Source organism: Neoarius graeffei, chromosome 5, assembly GCF_027579695.1.
Source record: "Neoarius graeffei isolate fNeoGra1 chromosome 5, fNeoGra1.pri, whole genome shotgun sequence".
NCBI lineage: Eukaryota > Metazoa > Chordata > Actinopteri > Siluriformes > Ariidae > Neoarius > Neoarius graeffei.
This window is the reverse complement of record NC_083573.1, coordinates 66,211,312-66,235,763: the sequence shown is the minus strand read 5'-3', so window position 1 is coordinate 66,235,763 and position 24,452 is coordinate 66,211,312. Positions and strand designations below refer to the sequence as shown.

Below are 24,452 nucleotides of genomic sequence, written 5' to 3'. Positions count from 1 at the left end.
GGGTGACGTAATGACGCGTAGTGTGTGCGTGTATGAGCTGTGCGTTGCTGACGTGTAGGTAAGGAAGTGGCGAGATATTAATGGTTTCTTTGTTTTATTATGGTTTGCGGTGTGATGGGATATATTTTGTAATAATTTAGCTTATACAGTTTTGCTGAATGTATAAGTAGCATGTCGGAGGAGTAGAAAGTTAGTGCATTTGCTTCGTGCTAGCCATTAGCAGTTAGCTTGTGTAATGTTAACTAGCTGGTAAACACACAGTGGGCTGCTATGGGATTACTGGTTTGAGAGGGTATGTGGTGGTTTAGCCCCATCTTAAAATGTGTATAAAGCTGATCAAATATGTCTATGATTGATTGATCGTTCTGGACACAGAGCTTTTTTTAAAGGCAAGTTTGAACTTGGAGTATTTGACTTAATGTAAACTAAAAGTAGCTGAAGAAACCCTCAAATCAGGGGTTTGTATGTTTTTAAATCTATGCAGCTCAACAGAGCAGCTCCAAACAACATTCTCATTTTAATTAACAAGAATATCTGTCTAAAGACGAAATCTCAAGATTGAGATTCCGGTTCGTTGGTAATAATTCGGCGCGATGCCGAATTCTCATCTTTGACGTGAATAGTTTGAATTCGTCTTGTCTTTAGGATGTTCAGTCGTGTGACATATCAGAAGTGAAACAAACAACAGTCCTTCCTCCACAGTGCTTCATGGGTTGTTTTACAATCAGGGTACGCAAGCTAAAAATCACATTTAACACTTATCTTCAATATCAAAAGGCTTGACTAAATAAACTTGGTTGTTTATTGTAGCCCTGTGATAGCTCTATTTACCATGCAAAAAAAAATTGGTGGTAACGTTATTTTTGGTGAATGTATGGCAATATATGTCATATTTAGCAAAATTACTCGTGTCATTTAGAAAAAGTGCTTTTTTGGCCACAGGTAGCTCCAAAAGGGATGCACTTACATCATTCTTTATACCATAAAACAAATATTTGGTTCCATATCATTGGAAACATAGTTAAGTTTTAATGTTGAATGCCAGTAAGTTTTCAGACTATTTTGATTAAATTAGTATGTAATTGTGTCAAAAAAAAATCTTCTCCGAGACAGCTAATTTTTCAATATAAAATAACATATCTAAAATGATTATTTTCATGGGGCAGCACGGTGGTGTAGTGGTTAGCTCTGTCGCCTCACAGCAAGAAGGTCCGGGTTCGAGCCCCGTGGCCGGCGAGGGCCTTTCTGTGCGGAGTTTGCATGTTCTCCCCGTGTCCGCATGGGTTTCCTCCGGGTGCTGCGGTTTCCCCCACAGTCCAAAGACATGCAGGTTAGGTTAACTGGTGACTCTAAATTGAGCGTAGGTGTGAATGTGAGTGTGAATGGTTGTCTGTGTCTATGTGTCAGCCCTGTGATGACCTGGCGACTTGTCCAGGGTGTACCCCGCCTTTCGCCCGTAGTCAGCTGGGATAGGCTCCAGCTTGCCTGCGACCCAGTAGAACAGGATAAAGCGGCTAGAGATAATGAGATGAGATGAGATTTTCAAAATGACACACAAAAAAAGGAAAAAGGGCCCGAAGCAAAGGTTTGGGCACCCTGCATGGTTAGTCCCTAGTAGCACCCCCTTTGGCAAGTATAACAGCTTGTACCATTCACACCGCCTTTTGTTCACCAGCCAAGAGTCTTTCAATTCTTGTTTGAGGAATTTTCATCCATTCTTCCAGTTCTGAGAGATTCCTGGGCCATCTTGCACGCACTGCTCTTTTGATGTCTATCCACAGATTTTCAATGATGTTCAGATCAGGGGACTGTGAGGGCTATGGTAAAACCTTCAGCTTGTGCCTCTTGAGGTAGTCTGTTGTGGATTTTGAGGTGCGTTTAGGATCGTTATCCATTTGTAGAAGCCATCCTCTTTTCAACTTTTTTTTTTTTTACAGATGAGGTTATGTTTGCTTCCAGAATTTGCTGGAAGTTCATTGAATCCATTCTTCCCTCTACCCGTGAAATGTTCCTCGAGCCATTGGCTGCAACACAACCCCAAAGCATGATTGATCCACCCCCATGCTTAACAGTTGGAGAAGTGTTCTTTTCATGAAATTCTGTGCCCGTTTTTCTCCAAACATACCTTTGCTTGTTGCTGCCAAAGAGTTCCATTTTAACATCAGTCCACAGGACTTGTTTCCAAACTGCATCAGGCTTGTTTAGATGTTCTTTTGCAAGCTTCTGATGCTGAATTTTGTGGTGAGGACACAGGAGAGGTTTTCTTCTGATGACCCTTCCATGAAGGCCATATTTGTGCAGGTGTTGCTGAACAGTAGAACAATGTACCACAACTCCAGAGTCTGCTAAATCTTCCTGAAGATCTTTTGCAGTTGGGGTGGGGGTCTGATTTGTCTTTCTAGCAATCCTACGAGCAGTTCTCTCTGAAAATTTTCCTGGTCTTCCAGACCTTATCTTGACCTCCACTGTTCCTGTTAACTGCCATTTTTTTAAATTACGTTTTGAACTGAGGAAATGGCAACCCGAAAACGTTTTGCTATCTTCTTATAGCCTTCTCCTGCTTTGTGGACCTCAACCACTTTCAGAGTGGTAGGAACTCTTCACAGTAACGGTAATTTTGACCAGGGGTGTCCAGACTATTGCATACCACTGTACAGAGCTGCAGTAATTACAGAGGGATAAAATTTATGAGCCACACCATGAAATTATGGGAAAGGGTATTGGAGGCGAGATTGAGAAGAGAGGTAGCAATCTGTGAACAGCAGTACGGGTTTATGCCAAGGAAGAGCACGTCGGATGCAATTTCTGCTTTAAGAATGTTAATGGAGAAGTACAGGGAAGGCCAGAGAAAGCTACATTGTGTGTTTGTAGACTTGGAGAAGGCATACGATAGAGTGCCGAGAGGTGAGTTATGGTATTGTATGAGAAACTGTGGAGTGAATGAGAACTATACTCAGCAAAAATAAAAACTTGACACTCATTATTTTTCAAATAGTGTTTAGAAACTTTTCTTGAAAGAGTTCTTGTTGTGATTATGGTTAAATGCATTGTCAAGGGCATTACGTCACACATTCATTCTACTGGTCGGGCCTACGTAGCACGTGCAAGAGCACTGCACGCTAAAATCACGTTTCCACGTGACACAAGTGACGTGACCTATTGATACACGTGCAATTGATCTCACGGTAGCAGAGTAGAGTGTCATCTCAGAAAAACAAGGTTTTATGGTTAATTATTCGTTAATTTGCAATGCCACGACTGTCAAACATTCAGCGTGAACGTGCCATTGGCATGCTGAATACGGGAACATCTGTCACTGACGTTGCGAGGGTTATGGGATGCAGTCGACAGACCATCCATAATCTCCAGACACGTCTCCATCAAACCGGCACCACAGCCGACCATAAGGAACCCTCCACAGAACTTGCAGGAGCTTGGTGCCATGTTGGTACAAATATGGCGGCGCATTCCCCAAGCTGTGTTCAGACGCATCATCCAATCCATGAGGAGACGTATCGCAGTTGTGAACGCCCATGGAGGACACACCCGATATTGACATGATTTCATTAAGTTGTGACTCACAGTTTTTGATCATGGACATTGTCGTCGCATTTCCGGTGGAACCGATTCCATGACAAACATGATCTGTATGCTATAGCATCTTTAATGACAAGATAATTGAATACAATCGTTATTTCAAACCTATTTTCCAAAATGTTCAAATTATTGACTTTGAAACGAGTGTAAAGTTTTTATTTTTGTTGAGTGGTGCAAGACATGTATGAGAACAGTGAAACAGCAGTGAGGTGTGCAGTTGGAATGACTGAATGGTTCAAAGTGAAGGTGGGACTTCATCAAGGATCTGCTTTGAGTCCTTTCTTGTTTGCCATAGTGATGGATAGCTTGATGGATGGAGTGAGGCAAGAGTCACCATGGAATGATGTTTGCGGATGATATTGTGATACGTGGTGAAAGTAGAAAGGAGGTTGAGCTGGGTTTGGAGAGATGGAGGTATGCATTGGAACAAAGAGGAATGAAGGTGAGCAGTAGCAAAACAGAATACATGTGCATCAATGAAAATGGGGATGAGAGTGTAGTGAAGATGCACAGAAGCAGATGATTAAATCGACATGCACCAGAACCGAAACCACTCATATTTCGGATCAAATCACAAAAACATCAGTGTCACTTCGCTTACTTGTTATTTTGGCTTTTGTTGATCTTTTGAAGATCATCTGAATTGAAATAAAGATATCCATCCGTCTTCTACTGCTTATCCGGGTCGCAGGGGTAGCAGCCTAAACAGAGCCACCCAGACTTCACTCTCCCCAGCCACCTCCACCAGCTCTTCTGGGGGAATACCGAGGCGTTCCCAGGCCAGCCAAGAGATGTAATCTCTCCAGCGTGTCCTGGGTCTGCCCCAGGGTCTCCTCCCGGTGGGGCATGCCCAGAAAACCTCCCTTGGGAGGCATCCGGTGCACCCCCTTGTGAAATCTTGAGATTTCACCCACAGGAGGTTCTGTAAGGGTCTGGTGCACTGTGGATTGGGTGGCAGCCAAAGGCAGAGGCGCTGGCGTACTGATCCCCGGCTGACAAAACTGGCTTTTGGGACATGGAATATTTGAAATAGAATTAAGAAATTCTTGTAATGCCTTCTAAAACCACAGATGGTGTTTTAGTTATTTGTGTCTTAGAAGGCGAAATTATGCTCTATCTTAGTTCAATTCAACGGTGGGACTAAAACACCTGAAGATGGGACACTGGGGGCTAAACCACCGTAATTCCTTTAGGGCAATATAATCGCTACGTCAGTGTCCTGGTTGCGATTGGAGTGAAATGTTATAAACAGCTATTATACTCAATGTCCTGCATGACTGAGTACAATGCAAATGTACCTGGACTGACAAGTAGAAGGTCCCATGTATTAAGCTTTTAGCTGCTCGTTAATGTAACACAGAAATTTACATCGTTTGTATCCAAGACATGTACGATGTCCTGAGTTTGCACCTGATGCCTCGTAACTAAAGTATGGGATCAATGTTGCCCACAAGCAAAGGATGTCTATTTGAGATTAATCAAACATGATTTGCAGTAAATGTGTGCTCTAGGTGTGCAGTCTGCTGTCTTAATCTCTTGTTCTTTTCTCTCTTGCACTCTCGTTCTTTAAATTAAAAGCCACTGTAGTTCTTACTTACTCTTGACATGGACACCTGTGCCACCCTTTCCCTGGATTACAACGTATTTAAGTTCAAAGAAGCTTGTCTACTGATCTAACACATATGAGAAGGATAACCTGCAGAAAACCTGTCCTTCCATTCACTGAAAAGTGCAGCATCTACAATACAGCACAGTCTTAAAATTTGACCAGTGGCTTTTACAACCCCAATTCCAAAAAAGTTGGGACACTGTAAATTGTCAATGAAGACAATGTGATAATTTGCAAATCATGGAACCCTATATGTCATTGAAAATAGTACAAGTACAACATATCAAATGTTGAAACTGAGGATTTTTGTTTATTTATTTAAAATATATGCTCATTTTGAATTTGATGTCAGCAACACGTTTCAAAAAAGTTGGGACAGGGGCATGTTTACCACTGTGTTGCATCACCTCTACGTTTAACAACTCTGTAAACGTTTGGGAACTGAGGAGACCAATTGCTGTAGTTTTGAAAGAGAAATGTTGCCCCATTCTTGCCTGATATACAATTTCAGTTGCTCAACAGTTCGGGGTCTCCTTTGTCGTATTTTGTGCTTCATAATGCACCAAATGTTTTCAATGGGAGACAGGTCTGGACTGCAGGCAGGCCAGTTTAGCACCCAGACTCTTTTACTATGGAGCCATGTAGTTTTAATATGTGCAGAAAGCAGTTTGGCATTGTCTGTCTTCTTTCAGCAAGACCTTCTCTGAAAGATTTTGCCTGGATGGCAGCATATTGCTCTGAAACGTGTGTATACATCATTCAGCATTAATGATGCCTTCCCAGATGTACGAGCTACCCATGTCATGTGCACTAATGCACCCTCATACCATCACAGATGCTGGCTTTTGAACTGTGTGCTGATATGCCGGCTGGTCCCTCTCCTCTTTAGCCTGGAGGATGTGGTGTCCGTGATTTCTAAAAAGAATTTCTACTTTTGAGTCGTCAGACCTCGGGACAATTTTCCACTTCGCCTCAGTCCATCGTAAAAGAGCTCGGGTCCAGAGGAGGTGGCAGGATGTTGTTTTTGTCCTGTTTTCAATGAAATATAGGTTTTCCATGATTTGCAAATCTTTACATCCTGCCTTTATGTACGTTTTACCCAGTGCCCCAACTTTTTTGGAATTGGGGTTCTTGTACAAATCAGTCAACACTTTTGTACAACACTCACTCATTTAACATCAACCTTTTGACTGTTTGGCATTTACAAATTAGTAATACCAAAACTTGTTTACTAGTAACTAGCCTGTTACTTCATATATTTTAGAGAGGCCAATGCACAGGTTTCACTTTGTATAGAGAAGAGATTAAAAGGAAGTTCATGGAGGCTTGTTTGATTTTGACAGCACAGCAGACATGTGGTTGCTATAAAAACATTTTTGATTTCTTCCTTCATTAATCTTTAGTAGCCACTTTGAGACACCAGTCCATCATTGGGTACCATACGCGTGCACATTCCCCTCTGTGGGCAATTTTGAGTAGGCAGTCCACCTCCTGGCATGGTTTTGGAAGTTGGGAGGAAACCCACACGAACATGGGGGGGGGGCAGTACGGTAATCAGAGTTGTGATCCAGGAGCATGACTCTCTGCATCAGAATCGAGTTTATTGACAAGTCCGTTCTAACGTACAATGAGTTTGCTTTGGTGGTTGGTGCTTGAACAGTTAAGATAAAATAATTTCAAAATATTTGTCAGTAAAATAAAAAAAAAAGAATAATCTAAAAATATATAAATTTGAAAGGGACATATTTAAGGAGTATGTGCATGGGTTATTTTGAAGTCCAAGCCTATGAAATGACAGCAAGAATAAAAAATAAACAGGTAGAATGACGTACAGTTAGGTCCATATATATATTTGGACACTGACACAAATTTTTTTTTTTTACCTGTTTACTGAAACATATTCAAATTATAGTTATATAATGGACATAAAGTCCAGACTTTCAGCTTTCATTTGAGGGTATCCACATTAAAATTGGATGAAGGGTTTAGGAGTTTCAGCTCCTTAACATGTGCCACCCTGTTTTTAAAGGGACCAAAAGTAATTGGACAATTGACTCAAAGGCTATTTCATGGGTAGGTGTGGGCAATTCCTTCGTTATGTCATTCTCAGTTAAGCAGATAAAAGGCCTGGAGTTGATTTGCGGTGTGGCGCTTGCATTTGGAAGATTTTGCTGTGAAGAAAACATGCGGTCAAAGGAGCTCTCCATGCAGGTGAAACAAGCCATCCTTAAGCTGCGAAAACAGAAAAAACCCATCCGAGAAATTGCTACAATATTAGGAGTGGCAAAATCTGCAGTTTGGTACATCCTGAGAAAGAAAGAAAGCACTGGTGAACTCATCAATGCAAAAAGACCTGGACGCCCACAGAAGACAACAGTGGTGGATGATCGCAGAATAAGTTCCATGGTGAAGAGAAACCCCTTCACAACAGCCAACCAAGTGAACAACACTCTCCAGGAGGTAGGCGTATCAATATCCAAATCTACCATAAAGAGAAGACTGCGTGAAAGTAAATACAGCACACTGCACGGTGCGAGCCACTCATAAGCCTCAAGAATAAAAAGGCTAGATTGGACTTTGCTAAAAAACATCTAAAAAAGCCAGCACAGTTCTGGAAGAACATTCTTTGAACAGATGAAACCAAGATCAACCTCTACCAGAATGATGGCAAGAAAAAAGTATGGCGAACGCGTGGTACAGCTCGTGATCCAAAGCATACCACATCATCTGTAAAACACGGCGGAGGCAGTGTGATGGCTTGGGCATGCATGGCTGCCAGTGGCACTGGGTCACTAGTGTTTATTGATGATGTGACACAGGACAGAAGCAGCCGGATGAATTCTGAGGTATTCAGAGACATACTGTGTGCTCAAATCCAGCCAAACTGATTGGTCGGCGTTTCATAATACAGATGGACAATGACCCAAAACAAAGCCAAAGCAACCCAGGAGTTTATTAAAGCAAAGAAGTGGAATATTCTTGAATGGCCAAGTCAGTCACCTGATCTCAACCCAATTGAGCATGCATTTCACTTGTTAAAGACCTATGGCCCTTTTCCACTACCCTTTTTCAGCTCGCTTCAGCCCGACACGGCTCGCGTTTCGACTACCAAAGAACAGCACGACTCAGCTCGCTTCAGCCCTGCTTAGCCCCTAAAACTCGCACGGTTTTGGAGTGGGGCTGAAGCGAGCCAAACCGAGCCGAGTGAGGCTGGGGGCGTGAGCAGACACTCCCCTGTGCACTGATTGGTGAGGAGGAGTGTCCTCACATGCCCACACACGCCCCGCGAGCACGCTGGGATCTGTAAACACCGTAAACCCGGAAGAAGAATAATTACGAGAATTTCTGAAGCCTTATGCGCCTCGCCTCATCTATACGCTCTTGCCAGTATCTGTCCGCGTTGTCGGTGACAACAAGCCACAGCACCAAGACCAGCAACACTAACGACTCCATGTCCTCCATGTTTATTGCTTACTATCCGGGTCGTGAGACTACCGCTTAAAAGCTCACTGATGTCACTGTTTGCGCTGCTTAACGACATCACGTGACGTCCACCCACTTTCGCTAACTCCACCCAATGTGTCCACCCACTTCCAGCCAGCACGGTTCAGCGCGGTTGTAGTCGAAATGCAACTCCAACAGCCCCGCTCAGCACGGCACGGCTCAGCCCGACTCAGCCGCGTTTGTAGTGGAAAAGCGGCATAAACTTCAGACAGAAAGGCCCACAAACAAACAGCAACTGAAAACCGCTGCAGTAAAGGCCTGGCAGAGCATTAAAAAGGAGGAAACACAGCGTCTGGTGTTGTCCATGAGTTCAAGACTTCAGGCAGTCATTGCCAACAAAGGGTTTTCAACCAAGTATTAGAAATGAACATTTTATTTACAATTATTTAATTTGTCCAATTACTTTTGAGCCCCTGAAATGAAGGGATTGTGTTTAAAAAATGCTTTAGTTCCTCACATTTTTATGCAATCATTTTGTTCAACCCACTGAATTAAAGCTGAAAGTCTGAACTTCAACTGCATCTGAATTGTTTTGTTCACAATTCATTGTGGTAATGTACAGAACCAAAATTAGAAAAATGTTGCCTCTGTCCAAATATTTATGGACCTAACTGTACTTAAATGTTATAGAATGAAAAACCATGACACTGACTAAATGGAGTGGTGCAACCCTTCACTTGGGTAAGGTTTAGAATGTTATTCTCCATCAGCTATTTTGGTATGTTGCATAAACTCTTTTTTTTTTTCCTCCCCAAACAGATGTTTGCTGTGAATTTCCTGTGATTACATATAGATAATATGGGCAAGAGAAAAGTGCCAGATTTGTATCGTGCCCCTTTCCCTCTCTACGCTGTTAAAATCGACCCTAAAACTGGATTCATCATTACAGCTGGAGGGGGCGGAGCATCCAAGACCGGCATTAAGAATGCAGTGGTGAGTGTCTGCATTAACCCCTTTGCTGTAGCAGAAACCAATTATTTATGTATGTTGCTTGGGATTATAGTGATTGCTCCTAAAACCTGTAGTTTTGTAAGTAAGTGTCTTCTTTCGAGTCCGCTTGCTTTATCTTCTGTATCACAATGCAGTGCTTATTTGAGATAAGTAAGATGCAAGGCATGTGGCAAAATCTAGCACACTCTAAAGCAAAAGCTCAGCTCACTTGTCTTTAAATCCGTGTGTGCGCCACATTGCATTTAGCGAGTCTGGTGAGGGTTAATATGGGGTCATTCCATGTCAATTCACGCAAATGCCCAAAACCTCCCTAGTGACACCTCTTCAATTTGCCTTATTTTTATTTTCTTAGTGCCTTTTGATGTCAAATGAAAGAATCCAAAATTTTAGCTTCCTAGCTGGAACGTTTTTTGAGTTATGGCCCTTCAAAGTTTGGGTGCCATGCCCACTTTTGGGGTCCGGGAATTGCACACTTAATTTGCAAGCCTTTTTGGAGGCCCATATTTTTTGTTCTAAGGGGGATATAGACCTGTAAATTGCTATATCTATGTATTCTGGCCCTGTCTATCTGATTCTGCACCTAAAAATAGCACAGGTTTACTAACTTTAGAGATATTAACCCCTTAAAAGTGGATTTTTTTTTATGACTTTTTTTTTTTACATTTCAGGGGTCCATATCTTGGAAAGTTTGTGTGTTGATAGGGTTTAAACTGATTTATCATCATATTTGGGAACTCTACTGTGTACTTGAAGAGTTTCAGGGCACTCAGAGGTTTGGTGGGGGTACAGGAGGGCCACAAATATGGCTTTGGGACAAAATTACCGTTTGGTACGCCCTACTTCAGGCCATTAGTTGGCCATGTGGGCACATGATGACTGGAATGAGCCTTTAACCCTATCAACAGACACCTTTTATCAAACTTTTAAGCCAATAAAAACTTTGATTATCCAACTCCTTCAATATAAACTAAGCATTTGTATATGGTACTATTTTTGCATATTTTCTGAAAAATCCGGAAAGGAGGTCAGCTATTGTTTTAACTGCCAGTTCAAATCAAAAGGTACTAAAACGCATTCAAATTATAAAATGGTAAGATTAAAACAAGGATATCACTGAACACATATTTGAATATATAAACTGACAGTTTACATTTATTAACCCCTTGCACACTGTACACACACACACACACACGCGTAACTTAAACTACACTTAACAATAAATTAGTCATGTGATCAGATCAGACAATTTTAATGAGGCATGGACGCCATTTACTGCTGTAAAATACATGTAGGCACAATACAAAATGATTCAACTCAATATAAAACCATAACCAGGCTTGCTGACTGACACTGACAGTTAAGCATGAATGTGCTTTGGAAGAAGCATCTCAATTCTTTCTACATCAACTGCAACAAGTTTATAATGCCGAGCACTACAACCTTGAATCTCCGGCGCATTTACACGACATATAATGTCTTGAAATGGCACCCAGCATGGTGGATTTTGGCGGTTTTCAGCAGGCCAAGACAGAGTCGTGTTTGACCGTTTCATGAAATGACAATATACATCATTGTGTTCATCAGAACGGTCGACAATGTTTGCCACATACCAGTTGTTGTCATACACACAAGCAATATATTGCCCAGGCTGATATGAACTGCCATATGCTCAAGACTTTGATATTGAAACAACCAATTATTGTAAGTAATGAACACATAGCATAAAACTGTTAACATTTAGATGTCTTTATGATCAATACTTTAAAAACAATTGTATAGAAGAAAGGTATGTATCAAAAATATAGAGTTCCTCATGAATACCCTTGCCCCCTTCATGTTTATAATGATTATAATAAAATTTTATATATATATAATTTCCCCTTTTTACTAATTCATATGGCGGCACGGTGGTGTAGTGGTTAGCGCTGTCGCCTCACAGCAAGAAGGTCCTGGGTTCGAGCCCCGGGGCCGGCGAGGGCCTTTCTGTGCGGAGTTTGCATGTTCTCCCCGTGTCCGCGTGGGTTTCCTCCGGGTGCTCCGGTTTCCCCCACAGTCCAAAGACATGCAGGTTAGGTTAACTGGTGACTCTAAATTGACCGTAGGTGTGAATGTGAGTGCGAATGGTTGTCTGTGTCTGTGTGTCAGCCCTGTGATGACCTGGCGACTTGTCCAGGGTGTACCCCGCCTTTCGCCCGTAGTCAGCTGGGATAGGCTCCAGCTTGCCTGCGACCCTGTAGAAGGATAAAGCGGCTAGAGATAATGAGATGAGATGAGACTAATTCATATGCTAATTTTCCCCACATGAGTGGCTAAGGGCCCCTTCCCCTTTTCTTGAAATAAAAAAACCTGATGAGTCTATTGCCGCTTTTCCACTACAAACGCGGCTGAGTCGGGCTGAGCCGTGCCGTGCTGAGTCGAGCTGAGCGGGGCTGTTGGAGTTGCATTTCGACTACAACCGCGCTGAACCGTGCTGGCTGGAAGTGGGTGGACACATTGGGTGGAGTTAGCGAAAGTGGGTGGACGTCACGTGATGTCGTTAAGCAGCGCAAACAGTGACATCAGTGAGCTTTTAAGCGGTAGTCTCATGACCCAGATAGTAAACAATAAACATGGAGGACATGGAGTCGTTAGTGTTGCTGGTCTTGGTGCTGTGGCTTGTTGTCACCGACAACGCCAACAGATACTGGCAAGAGCGTATAGATGAGGCGAGGCGCATTAGGCTTCAGAAATTCTCGTAATTCTTCTTCTTCCGGGTTTACGGTGTTTACCGATCCCAGCGTGCTCGCGGGGCGTGTGTGGGCATGTGAGGACACGCCTCCTCACCAATCAGTGCACAGGGGAGTGTCTCCTCACGCCCCCAGCCTCACTCGGCTCGGTTTGGCTCGCTTCAGCCCCACTCCAAAACCGTGCGAGTTTTAGGGGCTGAGCAGGGCTGAAGCGAGCTGAGTCGTGCTGTTCTTTGGTAGTCGAAACGCGAGCCGTGTCGGGCTGAAGCGAGCTGAAGTGAGCTGAAAAAGGGTAGTGGAAAAGGGCCATAGGTTTAACTTCCAGATTGGATGTCAGAACAAATGTAGTAAAGCAACCAGGAGGTTTCCCCTTGTGTGCGTCTTTCCCTTTCCTGTTTGAAAGATGCATTTAACTATTAAGTGTATAGTGGTCAGAGTTTGGTTGGATACGGGGAAAGGTGTCAAATGTAAAAAAAAAAAAAACAGCATCGTGAAACAGCTGGGAAAGGGTTTATCCCTTGTAATTGTCAATATAACTAATGGGGTATTGGGTATAAATAATCTTCCCATAGATTAAAATCACTATAGGGGTGTGCTTTTATTACCTTAAACATGAATAGGCAGTCAAAACAACAGTTGACCTACTTTCCGGACTTAGGATTTTTCAGAAAATATGCAAAAATAGTGCCATATACAAATGCTTAGTTTATATTGAAGGAGTTGGATAATCAAAGTTTTTATTGGCTTAAAAGTTTGATAAAAGGTGTCTGTTGATAGGGTTAAAGGCTCATTCCAGTCATCATGTGCCCACATGGCCAACTAATAAAATAAATATCAGGCAAATTGAAGAGGTGTCACTGGGGAGGGTGTGTGAATTGACATGGAATGACCCTATGTGTTTATGACAAAGTGGAAGACTTTAACTACATCCATAGAAACGGTGAAAACACCCACCAGTACTGAGCAAAGAGAATGTGTTTTTGCAAATGGACATGTACTGGTTGAAAGTCTTGCTTGTTTTTCTTCTCAAACTTTATTGAAGTTGCATCATAGTCATGATATGCTCTTACATTTTGGCCACAGCACTTCCTTAGTTTAGAGCTCGTGGGAAGCCAACACAGTGCCACTCTGCTGCACTCTCATGACACAGAATTATGTGCCACCATGAACATGGCCCTGGGAGGAGATGTGATTGCTGCTGGACAAGATGGCAACTGCAGTGTGATGCGCTTCAGGCAACAAGCTCCTAAAGCGGGACGACAAGCTGCTTCTAAGAATGGTCTGTAGGAGGTCCCTGCACATCGTACCTGCTGTTATTTTTCCTCTTTGAAAACTCAAGTAGTCCTCTCAACGGACATTTCTCGATGCTGATTTTGCAGGATCCGGGGAGCAAGGAAGTGCCAGGAGGAGAGGGGCGAAAGCCCAGAATGGTGGTGCTGGTGATGCTGCCCAAACGATGGACACCTCTGTGCAGATATTGGTGGAAAAAATTGGAGAGGTGCAGTCAGACCTCAGCCCTCAGGACCCGCTGCAGAAGTGTGTGCGCTTCAGCTCTGACCTGAAGCTTCTTGTCACAGGAGGCGCCGACGGTTACGTGAGAGTGTGGGAGGTGAGTCTTGCCTAACCGAACCCTAGATCACTTGAGCTGATTGCTTCTTATTAACGTGAGTCATTTATTCCCTTCTCAGTATCCCTCCTTGAAAGAGAAGTTGAACTTCAAAGCTCACCAAGATGAAATAGAAGATATGGACATCAGCCCTGTTAACAAGGTATTGATATGATAATAAAGTCCATATATGCAGATGGGGTGTAATTCATAAATGATGAATTAAGTTTCAAAATAGATGCATCACAAATGCAACAGTAGGAATGATGCCTGTTTGTTTGGTTCAGCGCATCGTGACAGCAGGGCGAGATTTTGCGTGTAGCGTATGGAGTGATGATCAGCTCATGCTGAGTTTACGTTGGCATGACCACATGCCCCATATCACAGAGAAGAAGTATCGCTATCAGTCCTGCCGGTAAGTTACTCCAGGTTGTATTCCTGGATAAACCTTATTGAAAGCATTAAAGGGAAAAATCCACCCTGAATCACTTGCATAAGATTTTTTTTTTTTTTCAAATAATTAACATGTGATCTTTAATGGAGTCCAGGATTTAATAATGAATTTCTGAGTTGACTCCTTTCATTGACATGTTGATTTCACTTTGGTTAACAAAGACTTCATAGGTCTCTATCGCTACGTTCACACTGCAAGGCTTAATGCTCAATTCCGATTTTTTTGTGAAATCCGATTTTTTTGTGAGGTCGTTCACATTAACAAATATATGCGACTTGTATGTGATCCTCAGTATGAACGAAAAGCGACCTAAAAGTGTTCCGCATGCGCACTGCAGGATACGACGACGTCACACGCAGTGAGCATGGCCAGTGTTTACGGAAGTAAAACCGCCCGGTTGCGGTATGACCCATCCAATCTAGCTTGAATAGCTGCATCCCCCCCAAATGGAAATCAGCTCCCTAACCTCTGCGTCCTTCCATTGAGAAGATTCAGAACCTTCACAGCCCGAAGCGTCCCTCGCATTGATGTCATGCGCAGGGGCGCAGATACGTTTTTTGAACTGGGGGGGACAAAAAACTGGGGGGGGGACAAAGCTGCCAGCAAACCAACCCCGATATGCCTGTCAAACTTGTTAGTAACCATAGCAACCAAGCTCGAGCTTGCAACCTGTGCAGTCTGCGCAGCTCAACCAACCGAATATCAGTCTTTGTTTTGTTTTATGTGAGTTGTTGCAACTATGTATACACTGCCGTGCACCTCAATAAACCGAATGGTAATTAGTCTTTTGATTTTTCCGTGAGGTTTGCCTTATGCAAAGAAAGACAGCATAGACGTTTTTTCCTCCCTATAAGTGGGGGGGACCGAACGAGGTGAATTTAAATATGACTCGTCCCACCCTCTATCTGCGCCCGTGATTATGCGCCATGTTGTTGTAACTTTTTTGAGAGACCCGCCGCCTACTTCAGCGCAGAACAGTGACGTTTGTGGCTTGTTGATGACGTGTAAGTCGGATGAATGCGACCTGGCGGTTCAGACTGAAGTCGCATATGAAAAGAGCGGATAGGAATCGGAATTAGCACCACATATCCAAACGGCCTGGGTCGGATTTGAAAAAATCGGATCTGTGTCGTTCATATTGTCAATAAAAGATCGGATACAGGTCACATATGGGCGAAAAGATCGGATTTGAGTCACTTCAGCCTGCAGTGTGAACGTAGCCTATTTGACCAAGCTGAATTTCTGCCATAACTCCGTGCTATTAGGTTATAAAGATGAATTCTCTACCTTTGAGTTTAGTGTTTGATCTTCACTCTTTCTAGGTTAGATTGAGTGAATAAGAAAAGAAGCTCTTGTTTTTTAGCTCGCTGGCCATAGGCGATGAGCTGTTGCCATCACGCGGCGTCCGTCGTCTGTCTGTCCACGAGTCACAAAACTTGCTGCTTCTCCCGGAGTTTTCAATGGATTTTGATTGATTGATTGTTTTGTTTGGAAGATCAAATCAGTCTGCACAGAAGTTACTCCCCGGTTTTGTGATTTCTCGTTAACAAATAGCTAATTAGGCAAGTTAACTAACTGTCAGGAAAATCGCTACTCCTCCCTGAGTTTTCAATGGATTTTGATTGTTTTGTTTGAAAGATCTCATTGTTCTCATGAAGAACAACTTGGCTAATTATAAACGAGTCTGGTTTCTCATGGTACAGTTGTGTGAGCTCCTGCGATGACACTGGTTTTGTTTTTTGGAGCGAACAGTGAAACCTGACTCTTATCTCATGTCTACAATCACTGAAATTTTAAAATCTCCTCCTGTGACTTAAAGGATAAGGCAACTTTTGTACAGTGTGTGTAATAGGAGAAAAACATATATACGTAATCAATTCCGTTAATTATTTCCATTATATATCGAACATGAAAAAATATTTTTAACTTTGAAATCATGAATTGACACAGAGGAGTCGAAGTTGGAGGAGTCAGCCATTTTGAGATTGTGGGCAACTATAAACCAATCAGAATCTTTCGTTAATGCGCCTCCCTCTGATCTGTGACGTCACTGGGCCCATGAAAACAGTGTTTACAAGCAGATCACTGTGATTAGGAGTCCCGGCGGGTGGCTTGTATTCGATTCGTTTATATCCCGACCTTGTCAGCTGTCAGATTTATGTTCATGGACCCGGTAAGCTGGTAAATAATATTTATTTATTTTTTCTTTACCAAATTCTAACAGAAAACGAGAGCGCCCGAAAGGGAAAACCGAGCCGAGCCGCTTCGCGCATGCGCAGTAGGCTTGGTAGGACAAATCCAAATAGGAGTCATTCAGGATTCAGCCATGTTTTTGCTCCGTGTTTTTACTCAACCAAAGTTCTACAGTATTATGAGCTTTAAGTTGCATAAATAAAACCATTTGGTGAAACTTTGAAGAAGCGATTGTACTGGTTTTTTACCTTCTCACCATGAAGCACTGAAGAGTTCTTTTCAGTGGTGGGCCGCATGACGTCACGCAGTAGATCAATATGGCGGAACGCATCTTCGCTGAGCTCAGCGCAAGCCCATATTATTAAAAGTTAAGATACTGTTATGCGGTCTGTTCTTTCTCTATAAATTCCATGATCGATTACTTTATATATTTATCTATCTATTTGTGGTGATTTTGTACAAAAGTTGCCTTTTCCTTTCAGAATGGCGCACAACTGCTAACTTCTCACAGGAATAATGAAAATAAGGTATCAACTAACAAATTGGCATCAGAATCACTAAACGCATCACGAGCATTTCGGTATATTTAATTTGTTCAGGGTAGAGTTTTTCTTTAACAAAAAGACTCTTATTAATGATATTATAGCTACCAAAATGTTTTCCTGGTGGTCATGGTGTTTGTTTTTAGGTTTGCTAAGGTCGAGGACCAAAAGGATGCATTAAGACTGTACACAGTCCAGATTCCCCACAAACGAGAGCGTAAACCACCACCATGCTACCTCACAAAATGGGATGGCAAGAGCTTCTTACCCCTGCTAACTAAACCATGTGGCACTGAAGTGATCTCCTGTTTGAGTGTGAGGTGGGGACTGAGTGATTTTCATGAGCTCTTCGTTATTTATTGTTGTTCTGCTGCTATTCTGATATTTTTGGCAAATTTGTTGTTTTATTCAGTGACTCTGGAACCTTTCTTGGCCTTGGTACAGTCACAGGATCAGTATCCATCTATATTGCATTCTCACTGCAGGTAACCACACACACACACACACACACACACACACAAACACTATATCAATAATAATTCCTTAATAAAATTGTAGCAGTCCATGTAGGTGGGTGGAGCACAGAAGGACGGCAGGACAGAACTGATTTCACAAACACTCTTTTATTCCGCTTTTCAGCGTATCTCTTTACTCTCACACACACACTCAGACACACGAACACACATCAGTAGTCTAGTTGTGGAGAGAGTTCTCTCTGCTCTCGCTCTCTCTCCTTAAATAGGGCGCGGTCACTGGGAAGACACACAAACACATTAATTAACAACAGGTGTAGTGATTCTGCCACTTAACTTCCCTGACTCCGCCCTCCTGTCACAGACCGATGCTAGACCACGCCCCCGCTGCCACAAAAATATTCTGTATTCGTTAATAAGTATACCTTTTTCATTTGCATCTCCTGCAGAAGCTGTACTATGTACGGGAATCCCATGGCATTGTGGTGACCGACCTGGCGTTCTTGCCTGACGCCCCTAAAAGCAAACCTGCAAAGGGAAATAATGAAGTAGCCATGCTGAGTGTGGCTGTAGACAGTCGCTGTCAGTTGCATACTGTGGCCAATCGGAGTAAGTATGCTTTAAACACAGTTTTTGACATACAAACGTCGTAGGGTCAAAAGCCATCAAAAATCGGGTCGATGCATTACCATCTTCTCTTAAGGGGTGTTCACACGGCACATATTTGCATTGATGCTGCACCGATGTATTTTGTTGCGATATATCTTACACCGGTGTAAATTTTGTGGAGCGTTCACACGTCACAAACCTGCTTACTAGAGAGAACCGTCTTAGCACTGGTGCAGCCCCACTTGCGTTCACACGGCAGTTTTTGCGACCGTGCTATACGATAGTAATAATGCGGAAATGAAATATGCACATGCGTGAAAATGTACTTCCTTTTCCCGGTTGTCATGGCATCACCAAGCACTGGGAAAACAACGTGGATGAAGACACCAGTGTTGCCAGATACTGCTGACGTTTTCCAGCTCAAAATATGTTCAAATCCGCCAAAATGCACTTAAAACCGCCCAATCTGGCAACACTGGAAGACGCGCAGTTCTGTTGTTGTTGATCTTCGCCATTTTGGAAGCGCAAAATACCAGGATGCAAATTATGCAATGCCCGTATGTAATCAACTCTCCTCACGCGTAGCGAGTCTACCCCTGTAGCGTTCAGACGCCCCATTTTATATCGGTGCTGCCCTGCAAACTAGCATTTACTCCGGAGTAAATTTCTTAAACCACCTCCCGAGCAGGGTTAGATTTGCACCGGTTTAAGCAGCTTTCAGGGGCTACACCGGTATAACTTTGTACCGTGTGAACACTCTACCGGGGCAGCCCCGGTGCTACACCGGAATAAAAGTTGCTGTGTGAACACCCCTTATGGCTAGCCCATATGGTCCAAACCTACAGAAGAGCTACTGTAGCACAAACTGCTGAAAAAAAAAAAAAAGTTAATGCTGGCTAAAACAGAGAGGTGTCAGCATTAGACACTTTTCTGTTTTAGCCAGCATTAACTTTTTTTTTTTCAGCAGTTTGTGCTACAGTAGCTTTACAGAAAAAAAAGAGATGGGGAATTTATAGGAAATTTAACTCGGGAGGGGGGGAAATGGAGCTTCAGACATGGTCTCAACTCAGTTTATGTCAGACTATGTCATGTCGAGTAAGGATGGCACCATCTCATTATCTCTAGCCGCTTTATCCTGTTCTACAGGGTCGCAGGCAAGCTGGAGCCTATCCCAGCTGACTACGGGCGAAAGGCGGGGTACACCCTGGACAAGTCGCCAGGTCATCACAGGGCTGACACATAGACAACCATTCACACTCACATTCACACCTACGGTCAATTTAGAGTCACCAGTTAACCTAACCTGCATGTCTTTGGACTGTGGGGGAAACCGGAGCACCCGGAGGAAACCCACGCAGACACGGGGAGAACATGCAAACTCCACACAGAAAGGCCCTCGCCGGCCACGGGGCTCGAACCCGGACCTTCTTGCTATGAGGCGACAGTGCTAACCACTACACCACCGTGCCACCCAGGATGGCACCAGTGTCTTGAAATGTAGTTGTCAATACTTCACTCAACATTTCTATGGGATATTAAGATCAATGTTTTTGCAGGTCTCTCGGTACACATATTTGGCCCTCGGCACTTTTCAGATGCCATCCTAGAACATGGAGTGTCAGCACTGTGTTCTACTTGGACGTGATGTCCAGAAGACAGCCTCAGTATCTGGCCCACATGTTTTATACTAAGTTTTATTTATCCATGTGTGCAACCTATTGACACCACTAGCACTGCTATAGGTGGATATGACTAATTTTCGACCTGGGGTGCTTAATCGCCTTAATAATAACCTGATGAAGTAATTGCATTTAAAAAGCACTTGCCTAGTCACTTATGATTGTGCTGAGGCTTGAATGTGTTTTTTGTCTTTGCTGTATCCAGGATCTGTTCCGATATGGCTGGTGTTGTTCCTGTGTATTGCACTCCTTGTGGGTGTCATCCTGCTCCTGCAGCATTTCTTCCCAGGGTTCATTTAAAGCAAAGGTGTGGTTGACCACAGCAATCTTCTCTTGCCACCAAGGAGCAATTCAGCTCTCACAGCATACAGAAAAATGAATAGAACGCAACCCAGTGTCAAGAATGGAATAATTGTACTTTAACTGAACTTTCTGATATGGGATCCAAAGTTTAACCGAAGAATCATCTCGGGAGCATGCATTTATGCTCTTTTATAGTTATGAATGAAGAACTGGGGTGTTGACTCTGTGCTGGTGCCATCTTTGTCTGTCCATGTGTCTACAATCATGTTTGCAGTGTTAATGTACATGCGTATAAAAGACTGAACAGTAAGAGGAAAATGACTTTTGGGAAGGTCTCATAGTCCACATGAAGGTCTCGGCATCTGTTCATTCTGAAGATGCTGTACAATACATTTAATGTAATACATGCAGAAAGGCACATCGTTGGATAATTTTAGTTATTTAAGATGGATGGAAATACAGAATTATGAACAAAAAAAACCTTTGTGAGTTTGCCAGGTGTCTTTATCACACTAATGCTGTTTGACCCAGTGGAAGTATCTTTGTCTTTATCATGATACAGCTTGTGTACAGTTAAGGGAATGTGATCTGTGTCAGACAAATAAGCTTTACAGTGGAGTAAAAAGAAAAAAATTCATGCAATTCATATTTATTTTTTTTAATTAGTTAAGGTGCTGCCTGAGCAATTTCATGATTACTTGTTCATAGCCCCAGTAATTTATTTAAACATATTTGATAGGAAATTTTATATTTTTTTAATTATTTTCAATTATACTTTCATAATTGGCAAAAAGATAATAAAATAGTAATAACTAAAACAAATTTTACTCATACATTTCATCATTTTAAATTCATAGATCTAGGATCGTGCTGTTTATTATCGAAGTTTTAAGTGAGCACTTTTTTGATTACTATGAGTCAGTGCGTTTACATGCACATAGAGAAAATCGAAGTTCTAAATGCCATGGAAACACCTTAGCTCGGCTGAAATCGAACTGAACTGGATTTCTCGTAATCGAGCTACGCGACCTACATTATGCGATTGTAGCCGAGCTACTTAGTGCATGTATACTGTATCGAGCTACGTAGTCGAGCTACTTACTTCAGCACTGCCCCTTCCGGAAGTGACGAGACCACAAGCAGGAAACACAACAGCCTCGGTCGGCATGACAACAGTAGTAGAAACGTGCACTTCTGGAGCAATGAGGAGATAGAGTTCATGCTCATTCAGCTTACGGAGTTGAAATATATATATATCCATGTTGCTGTCCTCGTCGTCGTTCTTCTTGTGAACATGGAACTGATAACTTTGTTTATATTCTTGAATAGCTCTTCTTCATGACGACAACCGGAAGTGTACCAACACGATGGGGCGTGTAGCGCCACCTGTGGCTCGGGTGCACAATGTACCTCACACAATAGCTCGATTTCCTTGTGTGCATGTAGGATTGGATTTCTCTGGCACCCCTGCTGGGACCCTTAGCTCGATTACCGACAGTAGCTCGATTTGGATGTGCATGTAAACTCACTGAGTGTAAACGTTTGGAGATATATCTATCTATCTCCAAAAAAAGTTATTCTACAAAATCGAGTCGTGCATGAGCTGACAGCCAGTGAGTTGGCTATAAGCCATGTATGATGAGATTGAGTGGGATAACTGTCTTATTATATCCTCATTCACTGGGTTTTGAGAAACAGTATTTTTATTTTTTTTGCAAATTTGATAAATATACAAAACATCCGACAAAATCATTTCCGCTTGAAATGTAAACAAACCGGCGAAATGGCGGGAGCAATTTTTGAAAAATGCTATAATAATAATTGAAGAATAAGATACTTTTATTCCTTTTTTTGTTTGTTTTTGGGGTGGGGTGGTTGTTTTTGAGTGTAGTTTTTTTTTTTTTTGTCCTCAGTTGGTTCAGTAACGCGCTCCGCCATTTTGTTTTTCTCTACTCACAGTATATGAGTTGATAGCTTAGTAGTAGAGTAGCCAATCAGAGCAGAGCACGAGACTGCTCATATCCAGTAAATATGAAGATATATAAATAATATAATATGCATTCCTCCACTAGAGGCCAGTACAGCTTCATTTAGGAGCCACATTGAACAGAGTTGGGCAAATATGTTGTAATGAAGAATATGAAATAAAAGTTAATTAGCTATTATTTCCCCCCCTTAGTTTTCACTTCCAAAAACATGACCATAACTAGCAACAGGCAGAGTAATTAGGCAGAACGGTAACTTATTACTGTAGGTCTCTTAATCAGAAAATCTAAATGTCTATTGAAAGTCATTGCCATTTACATCCAGTAACCAAAGCATGTCATCTCTCATGTACTGCAACAATCAATAAATTGGAATTTACACAGCAATCATCGAAAGGGTGCATAGCCTGCATATAACATTTCTCAAGCCTGCATATAATACATTTTAGTGTTGGTTAAACACATGACCCAGTACATCAGTTAATGTACAGCCCTTCATACTTTTCATTTAAAACTCATTAGGGACAAACAATAAACTGTTCAATACAGAGGGATGTAGATACACTGATGAAGTCCTTACCTCTTTATGTACTGTTTCACTTATTAATGCTTCAAACTTTTTTAATTTAGTACAAATTGCTTTCAGCTACAAGCTTCTCATGGGTGTCTACCACTGCATATCTTAATACTGGGATGAGCAGTTCCAGCGCAGCTTAGTTATTTCTCTGGTGAATTGAATCAGGTGTTTTTGAGCAGGAAAATAAGTACATTTGTGAAAGACTCTGGATTTTCAGGACTGGTTTTTAGAACACCTGCTCTAAAGACGTCACTTAACAATGACCTGCTTGATAATTATGATGAATTAAAACCTGTTCCATAACTGCATTAAACAGGCTTCAATATCTGTATTTATTCATACTTGTTTTCCATTTCTGTAAGTACTCTTTGATCCTTCAGGGCCACAGAACTGATGAATATTAATGAAGTGTCTTAGTAAAGGACAGGGCTACGGGGCCAAAATCCACAAATGTTCGGTCCAACAGGAACTCGGTCTGATAACGTCTGCCATTGTGAGTGGAAAGCAGTAAGAGCAGCTGTGCCTTCATACAGGGCAGATGAGAGAGAAGTGTTCATCCAGTTCAGTCAAAAGATATCCCCGTAATGTTCATAATTTACAACGTGCAGACTTTTTTGTTGAGAAATTTTCCAGAATCAGAAGTTCTTTTAAAGTTGTCCTTGACTCTCAGAAGTTGAGACAACAATGAGCGCATTCTTTCCAGAGGTGAAGTGAGAAGGACAAAACAACTAATTCACTAGTGACTGACTTCTTTGTAAAACCTTTGTATCTGGAGCCAGGCTAAGAAAGTGCTGCTTCCTAATCTTTCGATGAATAAACCACCATTTACAAGCTAGCAATTAAATGCACAATCCTGTATAAACTGGTCTTTTTACTGCATTCGACACCTTCACAAGTCTTAATTTGTTCTGTCCAGTTAAACACTTTGCCAACGCTTATGTTGGGCTTAATGGCCTTTAAGTGCTAGTTATTTCTCCCCACTCTCTTTGACGAAACTTGACACTCGTCCAAGTAGATGGGTGTTTATGTTGGTCACCTACAGTTCCTCTTTGTGCTTTCTCACTGCTTGTTATTTCTACAGGCACAGGAAGGCTTTTAAAGGTTGCCCATGTTGCTAAGATACGCTGAAAGAGTAATGTCCAAACCCGGATTGCATTCTACCATGATAAGTAACACACTGTAGCTATGTCTTACCAGAACATTAGCAAAGAGGCCATGACCAAAACCACATAGCACAACACTAAATAGGTCTACTATAATCCCCTCAAAAAGTATTGGAATGGCAAGGCCAATTCTTTTGTTTTTGCTATAAACTGAAGACATTTGTGTATTAGATCAAAGAAGAACATGAGATCAGAATTTCAGCTTTCAGTTCCTGATATTTACAGCTATGTGTTAAACAACTTAGAACATGGCAACTTTTGTTTGAACCCACGTATTTTTCAAGTAATCAAAAAATATTGGAACACACGACTGATGGTTGGTTCTTGTTGCCCAGATGATACTTGTTAGAGTGATTATCTAAACAATTAATAACCCTGAATGTTTACTCTTGGTTTGAGCCGTGGGTTTTAACTGTGAAGACTAGTTCTTGTTTAAAAAAGATAAACCAACATGAAGACTGGAGAGCTGTTTATGGGAGAA

At 42.1% G+C, this 24,452-nt stretch overlaps 1 protein-coding gene across 3 annotated transcripts; it reads left to right on the top strand.

Annotated features, from left to right (window-relative positions):
* preb (prolactin regulatory element binding) lies at nucleotides 1–23,139 on the top strand. 3 transcript variants are annotated; one of them, XM_060922261.1, is made up of 10 exons: nucleotides 1–58; nucleotides 9,470–9,643; nucleotides 13,471–13,666; nucleotides 13,767–13,996; nucleotides 14,076–14,156; nucleotides 14,281–14,408; nucleotides 17,329–17,502; nucleotides 17,595–17,667; nucleotides 18,105–18,264; nucleotides 20,149–23,139. In XM_060922261.1, exons 2-10 carry the CDS (start codon nucleotides 9,509–9,511, stop codon nucleotides 20,241–20,243), a joined length of 1,272 nt encoding a protein of 423 aa, XP_060778244.1. In that variant the 5' UTR covers nucleotides 1–58; nucleotides 9,470–9,508; the 3' UTR covers nucleotides 20,244–23,139. The 3 variants fall into 3 exon arrangements, with proteins under 3 accessions (XP_060778244.1, XP_060778245.1, XP_060778243.1); XM_060922262.1 differs by lacking the exon at nucleotides 1–58 and adding an exon at nucleotides 89–292; XM_060922260.1 differs by lacking the exon at nucleotides 1–58 and adding an exon at nucleotides 650–729.
* Nucleotides 23,140–24,452: the final 1,313 nt, after the last annotated feature.